The following is a 20,491-nucleotide window of genomic DNA, read 5'->3' as shown; positions in this document are numbered from 1 at the left end:
CAGTGGTTGAGAGTCCGCCTGCCAATGCAGGGGACACAGGTTCGTGCCCCGGTCCGGGAGGATCCCACGTGCCGCGGAGCAGCTGGGCCCGTGAGCCATGGCCGCTGAGCCTGCACGTCCGGAGCCTGTGCTCCACAGCGGGAGATGCCACAACAGTGAGAGGCCCGCGTACCGCAAAAAAAAAAAAAAAAACTCAATAAGAAAACCACCTGATTTTTAAAAAGGATGAAATCTTAGCAGACACCTCACCAGAGAAGATATACAGATGGCAAATAAGCATACAAAAAGATGCACCACAACATGTGCCATCAGGGAAATGCCAATTAAAACAACAAGACACCACCATACACCTATTAGAAAGGCCAAAATCCAAAACACTAACACCACCAAATGCTAGCAAGGATGCAGAGCCAGAGGAACTCTCATTCACTGCTTGTGAGAATGCAAAATGGGTACAGCAACTTCAGAAGACAGTTTGTTGGTTCCTTATGAAACTAAGCACTCTTACCATATGATCCAGCAATCACGTTCCTTGGTATTTATTTACCTAAACGAGTTGAAAACTACGTCCACACAAAAACCTGCACACAGATGTTTGCAGTAGTTTTATTCATAACTGCCAAAACCTCAAAGCAACCAAGATGTCCTTTAGTAGATGAATGGATAAATAACCGTGGTACATCCAGACAATGGAATATTATTCAGCACTAAAAAGAAGATGAGCTCTCAAGCCATGAAAAGACATGGAAGAATCTTAAATGCCTATTACTAAATGAAAAAACCAATCTGAAAAGGCTACATACTGTATAATTTCAACTATATGACATTCTGGAAAAGGCAAAACCATGGAGACAGTAAAACGATCAGTAGTTGCCAGGGGTTTGAGTTGGGGTAGGGAGAGAGGGACGATTAGGTGAAGCACAGAGGATTTGGGGGGCAGTAAAAATTTTGTATAATACCACAATGATGGATACATGTCATTATACATTTGTCCAAACTCAGAGAATGTCTAACACCATAATGTAAACTTTGGACTTTGGGTGATAAAGATGTGTCGATACAGATTCATTAGCTGTAACAAATGTACCCTCTGGTGGGGATACTGACAGTGAGGGAGGCCATGCATGTGTGGGGACAGGAGTCAACAGGCAATCTCTGTACCTTCCATTCAGTTTTGCAGTGAACCTAAAACTGTTTTAAATAAATTCTATTTTTTAAAAAAGGTGAGCTCACTAACTGCCACTTAGGACCTTTGGCCAATAAAGGAACATTTTGTTGGTGAGAGAAGCAAAAAGAAAGTCACATCTCCTTGGAAGAGTTTCCTAAATTTTATTTCTCAGAACCCTTGCACAGCAAAGGGGTTCCATCTGTAACTGTTAGCTGGTAACTCTCAATAAACCCCCAGAGGCAAAGCTTACTGGTTCCAACACTCCAGGCCTGAATAATGAAGATTTTCTTGATGGTCCCTGTTTTCCTTTTGCAGGACACTCCAGCTCTTACTGACCTCTCTTCTAGAGATCACCATTCTATGTCCACTTTCACTTCCCAACTCCCAGCTTTTGCACACCTTTGCCACTCTGCCTGGAATAAAGCCAGCTGTTCCTGCCAACCCACCCACAGACTTGCTTCACTACAAATTTGAGGATTCAGGCTGGAACATCAATCCTTCCTTCCTGTCGGTTTTGACCACCCACTAACTTTCATTTATGTTAGATACGGGTGCGAAATCTTCCACGGGCTTCTGTGACTTCTGTGTTTCTCTGTGAATCAGAAATGATCAAAAAGAAGAGGTTCCCACCGCCACTGCCTCTGCTCCCATCAATTTTCTTAACGTAAAACCCCTCATTTCTGAGTACGGCACTTGGTTTGTTCTAGCCGCCACCTGACACCACCAAAGGGTGCACCTGACACTGCCGTAAAGTATGACTGGGTAAAATCTCCAGTCATCATTAACTGCAGGTGGTGGGAAACATGCAGCAAAAAAATGCCAGAAGCCTGAGAAAGAAGAAGAGTGACAGGAACATAGAAAAGGAGGCATGAGAAGGCTGCTGACCCAGTTTCACACATACTCCTCTTTGCCCATCCCTGATCATAGCGAAGTCCTGAGAGAGGTAGGACCTTGCTTAAGCATCAGTTCTCTCTAGATATGGGGAAAGGTATGTTCCCAGCTTTACAAATGCAAGGTACTGCAATTTAAATTGCTTTCCTGATTTTCAACCAATCACATGGAACTGGTGAAGGTGGACTACTAAAATCCTACTCATTTTAATAGGTGCATACCAGTGCCCCATCACCAGGGTAACTGTCTGAAGGAAGTGATTAGATCCTGTTTCCAAGTATCCAAGGGGAAACACAAAGGCAAGATCCCAAGACAGGGAGCTCATGGAATGTCAAGGCAGAGGAACGCCATGAAAGGCAGTGCAGAGGGAGGAGGAAGCACAGTGCTACAGGTGTTTGGAACAGTAAGTTTTTTCTCATACAGGGAAAAGTAGAGACATAAAGGAAGGCTGGATGTAGCAACAGATGCAAGCCACACCTGAGGTCAACTCTGAAAGAGAAAGTTTTGACCTAAGACAGAAGGAGGAGAATAAGCAAAGGGGAAGTGGAACAGAAGGGCTGGTCTGGGCACAACAGTGACTTGATCACTCAAAGTCCGTTCAGCAGGAAAAGAATCGACTTGTCAATAAATGGTGCTGGGACAACTGGATATCCTTCCTCATGTGAAAGAATGAAAATGACCCCTACCACACACCATTCACGAAAAATGGAGTTAAAAAGGATCCAGACCTAAATGTAAGAGTTAAAACTATAAAACTCTTAGGAGGGGGCTTCCCTGGTGGTGCAGTGGTTGAGAGTCCGCCTGCCGATGCAGGGGACACAGGTTCGTGCCCCGGTCCGAGAAGATCCCACGTGCCGCGGAGCGGCTGGGCCCGTGAGCCATGGCCGCTGAGCCTGCACATCCGGAGCCTGTGCTCCGCAACGGGAGAGGCCACAACAGTGAGAGGTCCGCGTCCCGCAAAAAAAAAAAAAAAAAAAAATTGAAACTTTTGCACTTATGACAATAGTATCAAGAGCACAGAATGGAAGAAAATATTTGCATATTGCATAACTTGTATCTAGAACATACAAAGAATTCTTACAATTACAATGAGATACCAGTTCACATGTACTACAATGGCTATAATCAAAAAGATTGATAATAACAAGAGTTGGCAAGGATGTGGAGAAACTGGAAATCTCATACTCCTCAGCTGGGAATCCAAAATACTGCAGTCATGTTGGAAAATAATTTGGCACTACTTCAAAAGGTTAAGCATAGAGTTATCATATTAATCCAGCAATTCCACTCCTTGGTATGTACCCCAGAAAAAAATGAAAAGCTACAATCACACAAAAATGCATACACAAATGTTCATAGCAGCATTATTCATAGTAGCCAAAAAGTGGAAACAACTCAAACGTCCATAAACTGAAGGATGGATTTAAAAATGTGGCATATATAATACATACATGAAAGAAGCCAGTCACAAAAGACCACATATCATATGATTCTATTTATACCAAATGCCCCAAACAGGCAAATCCATAAAGGAAAAAAAAAAATAGATTAGTGTTTGCTTAGGGCTGTGGGGTGGGGGGCTGGAAGGAGGGAGGAATGTGGAATAACTGCTAATGCAAATGGATTTTTTTTTAAAGGGACATAAAAATGTTCTAAAATTAGATTGTGGCAATGGATGCACAACCCCGTGAAAATGCTAAAAACACTGAACTGTAAACTTTAAATGGATGAATTATATGATATGCAAAATATCCCAATAAAGCTATTCTTTTAAATGCAAAGGGATAAATAATAATGGAAAAATGTGTAAATTTGAATTGAAAGAACAAAAAACTTCTGTGAGTCATAAAACACTATAAACCTAATGGAAAATCATGAACTGGGAAAATTTCTGAATAACATACATGACTGATGGTCTTAAAACAAACAACAAGAAAGCTGTAATTCAGTAAGAACTCTATATTGCCCCAGTAGAACAGAAGACAAATACCACAAGAATTCCCCAAAGAAAAAAGTACAAATGACCAATAAGTATATAATAATCCATTCACAACATTAATCAAAAAAGTTTTCAACTAGTAATCCTAGAGTTAAAGCCTATCCAATGAAAATATAAAGAGGCTTTTAAATATTAATATATAAGAATATTCTTTATTTAGTGGGAAACTGGGATCTTCTTACATGTACAATGCTCGGGGGAGTGGGCAAATACTATCGTTTATTCAGTACAGAAACAAGGCAGGAAAGAAATTCAAGTGGACCTCCCTGGTGGCGCAGTGGTTAAGAGTCCGCCTGCCAGTGCAGGGGACAAGGGTTCAAGCCCTAGTCTGGGAGGATCCCACATGCCACGGAGCAGACAGGCCCGTGTGCCACAACTGCTGAGCCTGTGCTCTAGAGCCCATGAGGCACAATTACTGAGCCCACGTGCCACAACAACTGCAGCCCGCATGCCTAGAGCCTGTGCTCTGCAACAAAGAGAAGCCACTGCAATGAGAAGCCCACACACCGCAACAAAGAGTAGCCCTCACTCGCTGCAACTAGAGAAAGCCCACGCACAGCAACAAAGACCCAATGCAGCCAAAAAATAAAATAAAGAAAGAAAAAAAAAAAACAGAAATTCAACCAACTGTCAGAAATGGTTGTCTTTTTAGGGGCACAGCGGGTGGAAGGGACCAAGATTTACTGTACCTTGTTCTGTACATCTTTGTAATGAATTTTCCTCCACAAATATTCTAAAATTTAAAAAATAAAGCTAACAAATATCTACGTCTACCTTCATTGAAAAGGAATTTTATCATATAATCACATATTCCTTACCAAAGTTCTCAAACTTTGCTACATATTAGAATCACCTGGGAAGATTTTTTTTAAAATCCCAATGCCCAGGCCATACCTCACAGGCACTAAATCAGAATCTCTGAAGGTAGGACCCAGGCAGCAGTCTTCTTTAAAATTGCTGGGCATGATCGCATGGTACAGCCAAATCGTGTATGGGTGAACCAAGATTCAAAGGCAGGAGAATTAACGGCACTCAAAGGTCCTTAAGTTCACAGTGGAGCAAACCAAATGCACACAGGTCTGTGTGTGAGCACAGAACAACAAAGTATGTGTGTCCTGGTCATGGCTGCATGGAGCAGTAAGGTACAGGCAGGGTCGCCCAGCTCCTTGGAGTAGGCGGTCATATAACAAGTTTGCAGGAGGAAACAAAGAGAGCTGTCCAGTTCACCAGAGCAGGAGGAACCGTCCTTGCTGAAGGTAAGAGCCCTGATTGTGGCCTGACCACTCCGAGGTGACAGCAGGACTGAGAACTAGCTGGTCCTTCCAGCAGACCTGCGCTGAGCCTGTGTGTTCCCTGTGCTGTCCTCCACCTCCCTAGGAAGAAGCCTCACAGATGTTTGTGTGTACCACCTCCAGCCTATAGCCTCCCCCCAGGCATGCAACCGGAACACAGGGCCATGTCACCTACAGCTCATGTGTCAGACAGAACAATGCAGACTAGCACTGGCATAGGAGAACGTGCTAGGGCGGGGCAGGGGGCTGGACTTAGGGCAGCCTCCACCTTAACCTGCACACTGGGCCAAGTTCCGTAATGATGCTTCTGTATCTGCAAGGAGGCCTGACTGGTTGTGCCCTAGAGGCCTCGCCAACCCCAACCTGTCTGTGATCCTCTAAGGTCTGCACACAGAACAGAGACTGCGGCAGTAGCTAAAACTGGAAGCCAGCTGAGTGTGGTTCTGACCAGGAACTTGATCTGACTCAGCTGTGATAATTCCCCTGCCATAGTACCGTGGAAAGAAAGAAAAAATGGAAATTGAGAAGCGCAGACAGAAGGGAAGTTCAAAAGAGGAGGGTTACAGAACGACTACTCTCAGCCTCCTCTTGCTAATTCTCAGTGGTCCACAACGAGGCCTGACAAAGCACCCACTAGCACCATCCACTCAAGACTGTCCCCTGAAGATGTTGACTTCAAAAGGAGGTCACTCGAAGAACGCTGGAGGGAATGTGAAATCAATGCAGCTTTTTGTAAAGTGACTGGGCAGTATGTACCAAGAATCTTTAAATCTTTAAAAGTGCAGTCCATTTAGTGCAATACTTCCACTTCCGGGAACCTGCCACTCTTGAGAGATCAGACGTATGTAAAAGTTACTGAACAAAAATATTCTCATGGGGAGTTCTGGAGACTGGGTGCACAACAATGTAAGTGTATGTAACATGACTAAACTGTACATTTTAAAATGGTTAAGATGGGAAATTTTGTGTATTTTATCACATCTAAAATTAAAAATTAGGGCTTCCCTGGTGGTGCAGTGGTTAAGAATCCGCCTGCCAGTGCAGGGGACACGGGTTCGAGCCCTGATCCGGGAAGATCCCACATGTCGTGGAGCAACTAAGCCCGTGCGTCACAACTACTGAGCCCACGTGCCACGACTACTGAAGCCTGCACACCTAGAGCCCGTGCTCTGCAAAAAGAGAAACCACCGCAATGAGAAGCCCACGCACCGCAACAAAGAGCAGACCCCCCTCACCACAACCAGAGAAAAGCCCATGCGCAGCAACGAAGACCCAACACAGCCAAAAATAAAATAAATAAAATACATTTATAAAATTTAAAATTCATAGGCATTTAATAGCAAAAACAAAATATCTTGGCTCACGCTACAATTTTTTTAAACTGAAAAATAATGTAAGTATCTAACAGTCAGAAATTAGTTAAAAATCAATTACGGAATATTGAAACAATGGACATCGAATGTCAAGTTCTTCAAGCAAACTGGAACGTGCTCATGATATAATATTCAGTGAAAAATGGCAAAGCACGTGTGGTCCTGGGTTTAGGAAGGATCGATTGAAAAAAAAAAAAAAAACTAGAAAATCAAAAAACACTAAGCATAGTTCCGTCTCTACAATGGGATTTCCAAATTTTCTACAAGAAACACTCCAGCGGGGTGAGGGAAGGAGTGCCTTGGTGAACGTTAATTCATGGTCCAAGAATCAAAGGGCAGAATGATTTCCACTTTACAGCCTGTCAGCTTTGAGGTTTTTCCGTTAAAGAAACAGACAGCCAGAGGGTTTTCAAAACTGCTATATCAGCTCGGTCAACTGACACAGAACTGGGACTGGAGATGGCAGAGATGCAAATGCAGCAGCTCCCCTCATACGTTCCAAGACCCCCACTGGATGCCTGAAACTGTTGATAGTACTGAGCCCCATATATACTATAGGGTTTTTTCCTATGCATACATACCTGTGATAAAGTTTAATGTATAAGTTAGGCAAAGTAAGATTAACGACAGTGACTAACAATAAAATAGAATGGGGTCTCTCTCTCAAAGTACCTTACCGTACAAATTTAACACATTTTCTATCTTAACTAAAGCACTTATCACATACCGTGGCCATAACTTTTACAGTCTGAGGTGCGAGAGCAAAACTAGCACACATTTTTTTCCTTCTTCACAATTTCACGAATAGAAAATTCGTTCTTACCATAGATCTTAGCTACCTCAGCATATGATTTTTTTTTTTCCTTATTAAGTCAAGAACCTTTTCACTTAAAGGAAGCACTTTACGGTTTCTCTTTGCATATCTGAACTGCCAGCATCACTACTCTTGCATTTCAGGTCCTTTATTAAGTAAAATAAGGGTTACTTGAACCCAAGCACCTCGATATCACAACAGCGGATCTGAGGACTGAGGGGGCTATGCAGAGACTAATGGGCAGGGCACACTGGACAGAGGGACGATCCACATTCTGGGCAGGACAGAGCGAGGCTTCATCGCGTGAGCTACTCCGAATGGCACTCAATTTAAAACTTAGGAATTGTTGGGACTTCCCTGGTGGTCCAGTGGTAAAGAATCCGCCTTCAAACACAGGGGATGCGGGTTTGATCCCTGGTCGGGGAACTAAGATTCCACATGCCACGGGGCAACTAAGCCTGCGCGCCACAACTACTGAGCTCATGCACCTCAACTAGAGAGCCCGCGTGCCCCCAACTACAGAGCCCACGCGCCCTGGAGCCCGCCAGGCTAGGTAGGCCACAACTAGAGACAAGCCTGCGCACCACAGTGAAGAGCCCGCGCGCTGCAACGGAAGATCCCACGTGCCTCAACGAAGAGCCCACACGCCCCAACTAAGACCCGAAGCAGCCCCAAAAAAAAAAAATTATGAACTGTTTACTTCTGGAATTTTCCATTTAATATTTTTGGACACTGATGGACCACGAGTAACTGTAACCACAGAAAGAGAAACCACGAATAAGGGGGGATGACTATAACCAGCACTACCCAGTCTCCCCATATAAGCGAGGATGAGAAAAGCAGTATCACCCACTTTTCACCATCTGCTGTTTCACTCCATTCAGTGTTCTAAATGGTTGCTCTGTGCCTCCTTTTGATTGTTTCATAATGGGCCCAAAGTGATCTGGGAAATGTAATCCAAATATAAAGTAACAAATTATATTACTAATAAACAATCCACAGGAAATGGGCTTGCTCTTCTCTGGGAGACAAAAGAATGCATTACAAATATTAATGAATTCTTAATCCAAAAAAGGCTTGCACCAGCCACAGAACTACTTAATGGATACTGATCCTTGTTTTCATTATCAGAAAATTTATGTTTCATTTAGCAAAAAACAAAAAATGTGAAACAGTACTCAGGAAACTGAATCTTCTGACTAGCAGTGAAAAACATAAATAAGGTGGAGCAAGGTGGAAGGAGAGTAAACAAAAATAATAACTAGCAATGTAAGTGGAAGAAACTCAGTCATGTGAAATGCAGGGTCACATTACTGCGACATGAACGACATTTTCTCTGGTCCTGAGTTCCCATGGCCCACCAGCCAATCACCAAGTATACTAGTATACAAACTTTCATTATTAATGCAGGCTGTGCTGAGTGCCTGTGACAGGAGTTTATAGTATTTGACCTTTGCTAGAATAATAGTTTCGGGCCAACAGTTTCTTGATTAGCATCAATTAGTGAAGACGTTCTATCCAAACAAGTAAAACAGGTTTGGTTCTCGGTGCAGTTTTTTTCGCTTTGTTTTTGCCTTAAACAAAAGAAAAAGGCATCTAATCTTACAAATGAGAACAGAAGTCAGCATCTTTCAGAGCTGGGGCTGAAAGATGATGTGCTCCTGAAGCAAAGCCAAATGGGGAGGGAAAACAGAGGGGGTGGGGTAGGCGGGGGCGGGTCTCTACCTACGGGCTCTGGCACACACCATATTTACTGTATCATTAGCAAAAACAGTGCTAGCTTTTTAAATAGATGGCTATTTTAAAATCCAGTGCATGTTCACAACCATACGTCAACTATTTTTATAGGCAGGTAGAATATTAGGACTCTAGATACTTTTCCAACAATATGGATTAAACAGAAATCTGTGTGTGTTCCACACTGGAAAAAACATTGTTTACTGTCTGTTGCATCCTGAGTCACTGCCATTTTTAAGCAAGCATCTCTGCCTTTAACTTTCCTTTTCGAATTAAAATTACCAAGATAACGAAACCAAATTAACACTGTGAGACACTAATTTGATGTACAAATTTGGGCTATCCACAAACACTGCCCCACCAAAGAGGAATCTGCTTAGTGGATTTAATTATCATTTGGACCAAAAGCATCTAATATGGAGAATATTTCCTTCAACCCATTAAAACGTTGAATGTTGCAGAGCTAACTACTCCCTTTATTCATAAGGCCCTGCAAAGACCTTAGTAGAAATAAATTTATTCCTATGGAGAAAAACAAACTTTGGGATATTTTCTCTAGAACCAAAGATATCTAATTTGGTCAGGACAGAGGAGACGAGGCCTTGTCAGGGATTTCTCTGCAGCTGTGCCTGCAGCCTAAATGAGACTCTTCTGGCTTGCCACTCTGCCCAAGCGTGCCATGCCATTCATTGCTACCCGATGTCCCCTTAAAATGCCACAAAATAAATAAGGAAATAGTAACTGTGAAGTGATGAATATGTTAGCTAACCTTATTGTGGTAATCAGTCTGTAATATAATATATATATATATATATATATATATAAAATCACTACTTTGTATACCTTAAACTTACAATGTCATGGGTTGATTATATTTCAATAAAGCTGGAAAAAAATTTTTAAAGACTGAAGTCCCACTAAAACTAACACTGATTTTTTTTATTAATAAAACAATATCTGAAATACAGTATTCCCCAGAGTCTCTCAGGTGTTCACCAATCCTAGGGCCCAAGCAGCATCAATTCATCTGTAATAGCACAGACTATAGGAGGGAAACCTCTATTATCTGTTTTATATAGATGAGGTATACTTAGAGAAGACATCATGCCTGTCCTCAGCCATCAGACATAGGAAGCACATACACACTAATTCAAGAAAAAAGGACAAATGATGAAGCTAATAAGGATAAAAGTAAAATGCTGTGCACAATTTGTAAAAAGGAGTAATTCCAGTGGGGTAACCGGCAAAAGAGGCAGTGTGGGAACTGGAATTTGAAAGAAGAGAAGAAATCTGACAAAGAGATATAGCAGTAGGGGGAGGGCAAAGAGAAGAAAGGACATTCCAGGAATTTCCCCAAATACTGATAAACAGGTCAGATTCCTTGGCACAGGAAATCACTTCATACCAAAGAGGTTTCCAAGTTCCAGCTAATGACTGGATTGTAAACAGTGTTGTCCAAAGTAAGAAAGTTCTAAAACAATAAAAGATTTTGGACACTCACCAATTCACAGCACCATTTCTAACATTCAGAGCTTAAGGTTTGCGCTCTTAATTTTACCCCACATAAACTGCAAATATCCACTAAATGATTCAGAAATAATGCATACAACATCTCAAGTAATACACTCATTCAGGAGATTAGAAAAACAGATAGCAATTTCACAGTCCCAGAGCATAACTTAGATCAATTCCAAACATGTTTATGTGTAAATGTGAACAATTCTTACAGCGGCATATGATCAATAAGGCCCCAATTTATCTTGCCCTCAGTAAACAAATACTCAGAAAACCTAAAAGAAGATCAAAGAACTTTTATGATGCCAGGTATCATTATTTTGGAAAGGCCTTCCTCACATCTGACTAAAGTTAAATAATGTTTGGGTTTTTATTGGTAAAGTTAAGTGCAAAAAGTTGGTAATAATAAGGGAAGCCAAAATACTTCATACAAGTAATCCATAAGTCCCTTGTTCCACCCCTTTACAAGTCTGAATTTTCACCAACAATTAAATTTTATAGCTGTTCAAATGCTGAATGATGTAACCAAGGAAACACATCAGTATATAGCGCTGGGTGGTAATAAACAGACTGTGGTCAGATTACACTTGCCAAAATCCATAACCTTTAAACATACCACAATGAATTTAGATTATAGCGTTTCGCTAATTTGTGAACAAGAAAACAAAACTGATGGTTAATATTGATAACATGAACCTCTGTAAAAGTATAGCCTGGGCAATCAAAATAGTTTATATATAGGTTGAACTAAAGAAATCAATCTATTCAAATCATTTTTTTTTTTTTTTAAAGATTCCCTTCTTTGAGAAGTTACCGTAACAAAAAAAAAACCTTCTCCCAGAAGATTTCTTATAAGCACTAGTTCTGCCTAATTCCAATACATGTAGTTTGGGGGCTGTTTTGTTGCTCGCTTACCTGGGGACTTTTTGGTTGATCTTGATGGCGCAGAGTGAGACTGTCGAGGGAGCAGAGGTGATGAAGGCAGAGACATGGAGACACCTTTGGCCAAGCTCACCCTGTAGGCATCCTCTGCCACCGGAAGGCTGCTCACAGAAAACTCACCACCATGGCCAGGGGGCAGGACTGGAGGGGAAATCTCCAGACCAAAGTCACCTCCTGGAGTGGAGAGAAAAAACCTTAGGTTAGGCCATCCGTGATAGCTAGATGCGAATTTAATTCCTAAGAACGACATTCTTAGAATTCCCATATGCCATATGTGTGTGTGGAATTTTTTTTTTTTTTTAAGATTCTTCTCGCATCCCATTCACTTCATACTCCACATGGCACAGAGTCCACCGTCCTACAACTCAAGCAGCCCAAACCCTTAGTCATGAGACTGGAACCGTGGCTCACTGATGAAGCAGGTTCTCCTCAGTATTCAACCCCTAAATGAACTTAATGACAAACAAGCTTACTATATCGAAATTAAACATTCTAGGGAACTCCCTGGCAGTCAAGTGGTTAGGACTCTGCTCTCTCACTGTCGAGGGCATCAGTTCAATCCCTGGTTGGGGAACTAAGATTCTGCGAGCCACGTGGTGCAGCAAAAAAAAAAAAAAAAAAAGGAAAGGAAATTAAACATTCTAGGGTGGTAGACGTATTTTTAAAAAAATACAGAGGAGGCAATTGCAGTGTAGAGAGGACACAAGGAAAGGACTATGTCGGCTACGACCAGCACCTCTGAAAAAATACAGCCAGTCCTCAAGTACTCCGATGACATGCTTTCCTCCTTACCCCCCAGGTATATACAAAGAAGCAACTGAGATGGTGCAAGAAGAAGAGGTAAGTCATTTTCCTGATGATTAAAAAAGCATCTTTAAGCTCTGAATTATATACATCAGAACTGGAAAGATACAGAAAGTTTTCCACAAGCAAACTTTTCTCTTTGATGAAAGTTATCCAACTGATGAAAGTTTACCACGCCTTCCTGACTCCGAAAAATCGAGGCCTGGATTTGAACTTAAAACGTTTGTCTAGCCAAGTGGGAACTCAATTTTTGCAGATCTTTGTGTACAATACTCAAAAGGATGCAACCCCAACTGTCAAGTTCCTAACGGCATCACTGTACTTGTTTTTCATGTTAGGAGGCACGGTGAAGTAGAGAGTGACCCCCTCCACAGACCAGGGGGCATTTAAAACAGGCAAACAGGCTCATGCATGGCTTTCAAAGGCAACTCAAAACAAGCAGAGCTGTGAACAGAAAAGCCACAGGTTCCGCAAGGCATAAGTTGGCACCATCAGAAAGGTAATTTCAGTCTCAGCTGGGCCAGCTATGCTTGAAGGGGTTTTAATAAACTTGGGAAACTAAATATCCAAATGACTGACATTTGAAGAAACAACGAGAATTACCAGGAAACTCTCACTAGAATTTTCAAAAACAAGGACATTATGTAAAGACCCAAGACAAATAAATGACTTTCTGCCCATGAGGGAGGGAAGCAGGAAGGAAGGAGTTAATGGAGATCCTTACTTCCTAAGTCCAAGTGAACTGCAGTGTCTCCCACTCTGGTCCTCTTACAACCCTTGCCCACCCTGCTTCCCGAGCCTGCACTATAAGATAGCATCACCACCAATACCCAGGACCCAGGAGCTCATCTCTTAACGCCACCGTGGACAAGCCTGAAATCTTTCAAAAACCTCCTCCTTGGTGTCTTAAGCCAGGGCATGAAGCTTCCTAGCTGCTTCCCCTTCAACAGTCTGGCGAGGAAACAGATCTTAAGGCAGAACGGGGGTTGCACCACAATGCCAACTCCCACTGGGGCTGAAGGTCCACCATGCTGAGACTTGGGACAGTTGGTTTCTCTGGTCCAATATCAGGTTCTCATGACCAGTCCCCACCACCACCTCCGTCTCATCTTAGGAATGCAAGCAGGTGCTGTACCTACAAGAATGGTGCCTGGTCAGCTGATACCTGGATGTGTCACAAGAAACCCTAGGAGACAGACGAGAACTTGGAAAGCACTGAGGCCACAGCCCCAGGGAGTTACACACACAGAATGTGGGGGGCCTTGAAGAGGTGACACTGGTTTTCCATGTGGCTTGAAGAAAGCTACCGTGCCCTGTGGCTGCCCTTACACTGCCTAAATCACCGACCTGGGTACCCAAATAGCTATGGGATGGCCTGACGGGAGCAGGCCCTGTGCCAAGGCACTGTCTTTTCCTACTCACGCACGAGCATCTCTGACCGAAAACAAACAAACCTCAGATTTCAGGTCACTTAATCTGGATGAGGACACAAAATGAGGGAGAAATGCATATTTTATGACAACATCAGAAATAAAACAGTGAGCTCATTACTGAGAGAGGGTTTATTTTCTTAAATACTTGGAATTCTTCAGTGATACGAGAGAAACTGGGGACTGAGGGGGAAAAGAGAATTAAAGAGTTTCCTAACTACAAATTCTGCCCATAAACTTTGTTTATATCAAGCAAAGCAAATATTTTCATTAACTGCAAGTCTGGTGGGGATGAGTTTCCAAAGAAAGCCATAACCATGAGGACTTTCAGCCTTCGGAGCAGCTGTGCTCCAGCACTTTGATTTTATGTGGTCTGCAGTAAAACGGGACTTAGAGATGGGGTTTGGGGAGGAAGAGTTTCTATTTCAAGTTTACTTTGACATCTCACCATAAGATCAGTCCCAAACATACTGTTCTGTTGGTTTATTTTTCAGACACAATTAAAGATCCCTAACGTCCAACTTCCTTTTATCAGAAAAGCACAAAGCAGGGAAAGAAGTTTTATGTATGAGCAGGCGGCGCAAAGAAGTGGGTGGCTTAGAAGCTGGAGACAGCGCTCCAGAGTCTGGTTTTAACTGCATCAGGCAAGGGGTTCAGGTCAAAGTCAGTCCAAGAGCATCACAAGGATGCCGACGCCAGTGCCAGAAGGTGAACGTCTCCTGGGGCATCCATAGGACTAAACAATATTGGTTCTAGGCAACATGACACCAGAAATTCTCCAGTTGATTTAACATTCCTCAACAGATGCTTAAAGAGGTTTAAGAGGAATTAAAAACATCTCACTGCAACAACCAGCATGGCCGGCACATTTCTTTTAGCTTTGAATACATGTTTTTCTGTTGACTGTGACCTATTTTATTCCCCACCTCAATTAAGTGCTGGGAAATACACCTCAGTCCGCCTTCCTGTTGCTGCAGCAGAAATGCCCGGGCCAGGTAGAACGACACATCCTTTCCAGGGTAGGAAAACCATATTATCAACTACCTCCTCCAGTTCCCCTGGCAGGTGTTTCCCATTGATTCACCATGGACACTCACATCCACCCCAAGGCGCTTTCACTCTCAGAGAGCACCTAGTCCAATCACACAGGTTCTCAGACAAGAAGCCAGGGCATGGGGGTTATCCGTGAGGAGCAGGGCCACAGCTACAACTTCCAAAATCCCCCCAGGTGGCTGGCTCATGCTCTAACATACTCACTACTCTACATATTTAAGAATTTAACTTTGAGGAAAAAAAAAAAAAAAAAGGAGGTACTCAAAATAGACATGTTTTTATTTTTTTTTAAACATTTATTTATTTGGCTGTGCCGGGTCTTAGTTGCAGCACGTGGGATCTTCATTGCTGCATGCGATCTTTAGTTGCAGCACACGGGAACTTTAATTGTGGCAAGTGAACTCTTAGTTGCGGCATGTGGGACAGAGTTCCCTGACCCGGGATCGAACCCAGGCCCCCTGCACTGGGAGCACGGAGTCTTAGCTACTGGACCACCAGGGAAGTCCCAAAATAGACATGTTATTGAATGAGTTAATTCTATAAAGGGGTCAGCACATTTTTGCTATAAAAGTTTAGGCTTTGTAGGTCACACACAGTCTCTGTCATTCATATACATAACATACACACACACATACCTTTTCTTATTTTAAAATCACCAACTCTGAGTTTCAAAAATAAAAGACCAGAAAGGGCATGAGGGTATAAGGTTCTTCCTGTTTGTAATAAATATAAATACACATACAGATATATGTACTAAATAAAAGTAAATACACATACATATATACTTACTCACACGCACAAAAACTAAATCCAAGTCATAGTCTGCAAAGATAGAACTATCAAAGAGGATAAAGCCATCCAATAAGGCTTTTTAAATTGGCAGAAATGGCTTTTGATAACAGTTCTTTTTAAATTTTTTCTACTATTACAGGCTGTGAAAAGGGATTTAAACTCATAATGGCAGAAAATGCGAACCTGGGAGATGATGAATGTTTAAAGGAGGCTATGCAGAATGGCAATGTCCAACATTACAGATTAAAGTGCATGGAGTGCAGGATTAGGGAAGGCTTAAAAAAAAAAATGAGGGCAACGAAGCCAGGGAGATGAAAGTAAAACTGCATTTCAAAAAGAGTAGATCTGAGAAAGGCAAGGGTGAGCTTAGACATTCAGGTAAATAGGTCTGCAGATGCAGGAAATAAGATTTCCATTTATTGTGCCATTGAAGTGGCTAGATGGAGGAAGGGGGAATGGAAGCTTAGAATAGAAAGAGAAAAGATGTTCTGTTTATCTAGTTCCAGAAAACGGGACTTGTGCAATACATTTAACTAGGGCATTAAATGTGTTAGGGCTTCTTTTGTGCAGTCCCTGCCTGGGAGTGCTCTCATGTTTCTTAAACATATTTTCCATCATAAGGTTTTATGACCATATAACTCATATATATTTACAGAAACCTAGAAAATTGGAAAAAATTTCCTTCCACAAGATCCAGTATCATTTTTGAAACCCTCAGAAGTTTCTCTCTGCAACTGAAAGCACTTTAAACTGCTTTACATCTTATAGGATCTCCCCAACTACCCAGCCAGAGCTGATTGCTAATGTGCATTTTCAAAAAGAAAGATTAATGTATCCAAGAAAGCAATTTTCCAAAACATTATTCACACAGTCATGACTAATTCTCAAACAATACTGCTGAGAGGCAACAGAGCAGCTAACTCCAGAGTACAGAAAAATCTGGTCAATAGGACAAGTTTACCCTTTTGTCTTCAAAACTCCAAGTGGATTCTCTAAACAGAGCTCAGTAAAGACTATCCTCACAGTTTTATTCTTAATACTCGAGGGTTACAGAACCAAATGTACTTTATTCCAAAACAGATGAGTAAACAGACTGGCATTTCCTCTCTAATTGTCAAAGTTTTCCCTTTAAGGCATGTTGCCATGCAAGAGATTCTGAGTTTTAAGAATATGTATATGACCTCAGAAACACTCCCACTCCCAAGCCCTGGAGGGTGCACTTTAACACAATAAATGTTTTTTTAGATATACTATGTGTTAGGACAGGGTTTCAGGCACTTTATATCATTGCAGCCAACTCATGAAGGTAGGTGCTAGTATTATGTCCCTCCTTCAATGAGGAAACTGAGGCACGGAAAGCATCAAGTATCTCGCCCAAGGACTCCGGCAAATGGTAAAGTCAGGTCTGAACCCAGGCAGTGTGATCCCGAGTCCATTCTCTCGGTACTGCTCCCCTAAGGAAAGTGTACTGAGAGATGCCTTTCCACATTATATCGTTTTGTATACCTAACAGGGAAGACCAAAAATAGTCTAGGTAGGTCTACACGCACACAGTACCGGGCCACTGTGAGAAGAAACCTGTTCCCTCACCTATTTTCACTTTTCATGCTGGCTGCTTAATTAGCTCCACAGCACTCCATTTGGGAGGCACCCAGGCCCAGTGTTCATTAATTTTCTTTCAGTCACACCTTATGCTGTCACCATACAGGCAAAGTAGATCCGAGATAAATGTTCAGTCATCAAGCAGCCTAAATAGTTTCTTCTTCTTTCACTTTATACTGTAAACTCATTAACTCTTGCAGCCTCCGGGCCTGCTCTCTCTGCCTGGGGTGGCTGTGCTGAATGCCATTCCCACCACACAGGACAGAATCCTGACACTCTACATGGCCCGGTGATGAAGGAAGCTGTGGGGCAACTGTGGCCAAAAGCAACCTGGGTTCAGGGTTCATCTTACATCTGTGTGGAATTCATTATTCTACATCTCCTTGTTGGGATAAACTCATTCCCCAAGTCCATGGGTCCTGTCAAACACTCCACACTTGGACTCTGAGATCTATCTGCCAGGCCCGCTGCACAGGACTGGAGCAGGAGTTCCCAGCCCTGCCACAGAAGGGAGCCCGAGCCCTTCCCAGGAAGGCTGTCGTGAGTGCTCTGGGGTGCAGCCTGGGCACCAGTCGTGAGTGAAAGCTCACTAGGTGCTTCCCACGTACAGCCAGGAACGAGAACCGCCAAAGATTGTGAGACCACAAGAAAGTGGTCAAAAAGATCTGAAACGTTTTGTGTTCCTATTATAAGTTAAGGGGGAGGGAGGGAGGGGTGGGAGGGAGATGAAAAGGAAAAGAAACTTGAGGGAATAATCATGTAGATGATTAAAGAAAGGTTCCCCTTATGCACAATTTGCATTCCTTGAGTGTATTATATATACACACCTGTGTTTATATACACGTGTGCACACACTGTATTTTTTTTATGTATATATAAATAATGTAAATATACACACTCGTACATGCATGGAAGGTCTCTAAGAAGGACACACAGGATCCAGGAGCAGTGGTTGCCTCTGGGAACAGGAACTGACCAACTGGGAACATGGATGGGAGGTATATACACTTTTAAATGGTTTACATTTTTTGCTATGTGCATACATTTCCTATAAATATTTTAAATCTACGTTTCCTAGGATTGAGCCAGGTGTGGATATGAAGATCTTAAGTCTAACTGGGCCACACACTGTGGCCTAACTTGGCAAGTGGGTGAGATGAAGCTCCCTTCCACAAAGACTGTTCAAAGTGACGATGTGCGTGCTGACTGGTCGGAGGTGAGTTTGTTTCTGGTTGATGGTGGACACAGGACAGGGGAGTAAGAAGAGCCCCAGGGCCGTGCTCTGAAAGAGGTGGGACTCTCGGCAGCCCCAAGCATTCCCGCTCCCACTGTGCAACACCATCTTCCTCCCTCCTCACCCTGCACCCTGGCTCTTTCATGTCCTGGTCATCTCTGATGCTGTGGGTGGAGTGTGGGCACACTCGTGGAAGCAGCTCACACAGGATAATCCAGGGCCCTAGGGAAACACCAGCTCTGCCAGGGAGAGGGCAAGATGAGGGAGGGGTAAGACATGGGGACCTGTTAGATGGGGGGTAGGGGAGTAAGGAGAGGCTAAAAGGGAAAGGAATAAGGCAGGACGGGACCTAGGAATACAGAGGTAGGAGGAAGAGGAAAGCAGCCAGTGGTGGAGCAGGGCAAGGTGCGGGCGGTAAAAGCACCAATTCCCGTTTCTGTTTTAAACTATTGTATCTGGCTAACAAGCCCTCCCAACACCCTGATAAAATACCTGTAACTACAAAGTAAAAGACAACAACTCACAAGTGCAAAATCTACTCCAAAAGATAAGGGAGTGCCAGAAAAGCAAAGAATTCCTAGTAATTTTAAGGATGACAATGGAACATCCTTTGTTTTCATTGCAACAACTGGTGGCCTAACCAGGCTTCAGCCCACAGGATGGGGAGACATCCATCCCCTGCCTCGGTGTTGGCTCCAGTATCTCCCCCTATAGCCACCAGCAGGAACCAACTGACTCCAGTAGATAAAACAGAGCTGATGAGATCTTTTCTCTTTCCATGAAAAGCCAACTCCCCAAACACCCCCCTCAAATAATAAATGGTGGGAGACTGAGGAGAATGTAGCTTATTAGCAAAAGAAAAGAGGCTATCTTTTTGAAGATTCAAACAAAGATGCTGAGATAAAAATTCAGTGAACTGCTTGTCACCCTCAATAGAATATAGGGGGACATGGCCTCTATACCCTTCATATGGCATTTCTTTTTTGATTAGTATAGACTAATATTAAAGAGGAAGAAAAGCAAGGACATTTCAAAAGCAATAGCCAATTATTATCCACATTTCAGGTATAAAGAGTAGAACTAACACTATAGAAAGTCCACTCAGTGATAAAGAACAAGCTTGAGGAGGTGTCCCCAGGATGTAGGGGGAAGGGGCAAACATTTTCATGATGCAAGAAAAGATTACAGATATGGAAAACAAAGGTATTTCTGAGGAGAAACATGGACAAAATAATTTTTAAAACTCAAAAAAAAACCCAATCTTTTTTTTTTTTTTCTTTTTTTTTTCTTTTTTTTTTTTTTTTTTTTTTTGCGGTATGTGGGCCTCTCACTGTTGTGGCCTCTCCCGTTGCGGAGCACAGGCTCCGGATGCGCAGGCCCAGCGGCCATGGCTCACGGGCCCAGCCGCTCCGCGGCATATGGGATCCTCCCAGACCGGGGCACGAACCCGTATCCCCTGCATCGGCAGGCGGACTCTTAACCACTGCGCCACCAGGGAGGCCCCCCAATCTTTTTTGAATTGAGGTTTGCAAATTAAAAAAGGACCCGCCTCAGAATGGCCATCATTAAAGTCTACAAATAACAAATGCTAAAGAGGGTGTGGAGAAAAGGGAACCCTCCTACACTGTTGATGGGAATGCAAGTTGGTGCAGCCACTATGGAAAACAGTGTGGAGGTTCCTCAGAAAACTAAAAATAGAACTACCATATGATCCAGCAATCCCACTCCTGGGCATATACCCAGAGAAAACCATAATTCAAAAAGATACATGCACCCCAATGTTCACAGCAGCACAATTCACAATAGTCAAGACATGGAAACAACCTAAATGTCCATCAACAGATG

General features: G+C 42.8%; 1 protein-coding gene across 5 annotated transcripts in view; it reads right to left on the bottom strand.

Annotated features, from left to right (window-relative positions):
• The window catches only part of TANC1 (tetratricopeptide repeat, ankyrin repeat and coiled-coil containing 1), a 238,992-nt gene that overhangs the window by 123,067 nt on the left and 95,434 nt on the right, over positions 1-20,491 (bottom strand). For all 5 annotated transcript variants that reach the window (XM_060106241.1, XM_060106238.1, XM_060106236.1 and 2 more), the window contains exon 3: positions 11,705-11,905. In XM_060106241.1, coding sequence (XP_059962224.1) covers positions 11,705-11,905 — 201 coding nt within the window. The remainder of the gene's footprint in view (positions 1-11,704; positions 11,906-20,491) is intronic.

The sequence above is a fragment of the Mesoplodon densirostris genome, chromosome 8 (genome assembly GCF_025265405.1).
Source record: "Mesoplodon densirostris isolate mMesDen1 chromosome 8, mMesDen1 primary haplotype, whole genome shotgun sequence".
NCBI lineage: Eukaryota > Metazoa > Chordata > Mammalia > Artiodactyla > Ziphiidae > Mesoplodon > Mesoplodon densirostris.
The sequence above is the reverse complement of the archived record's forward strand: the minus strand, read 5'-3'. Positions and strand labels throughout refer to the sequence as shown.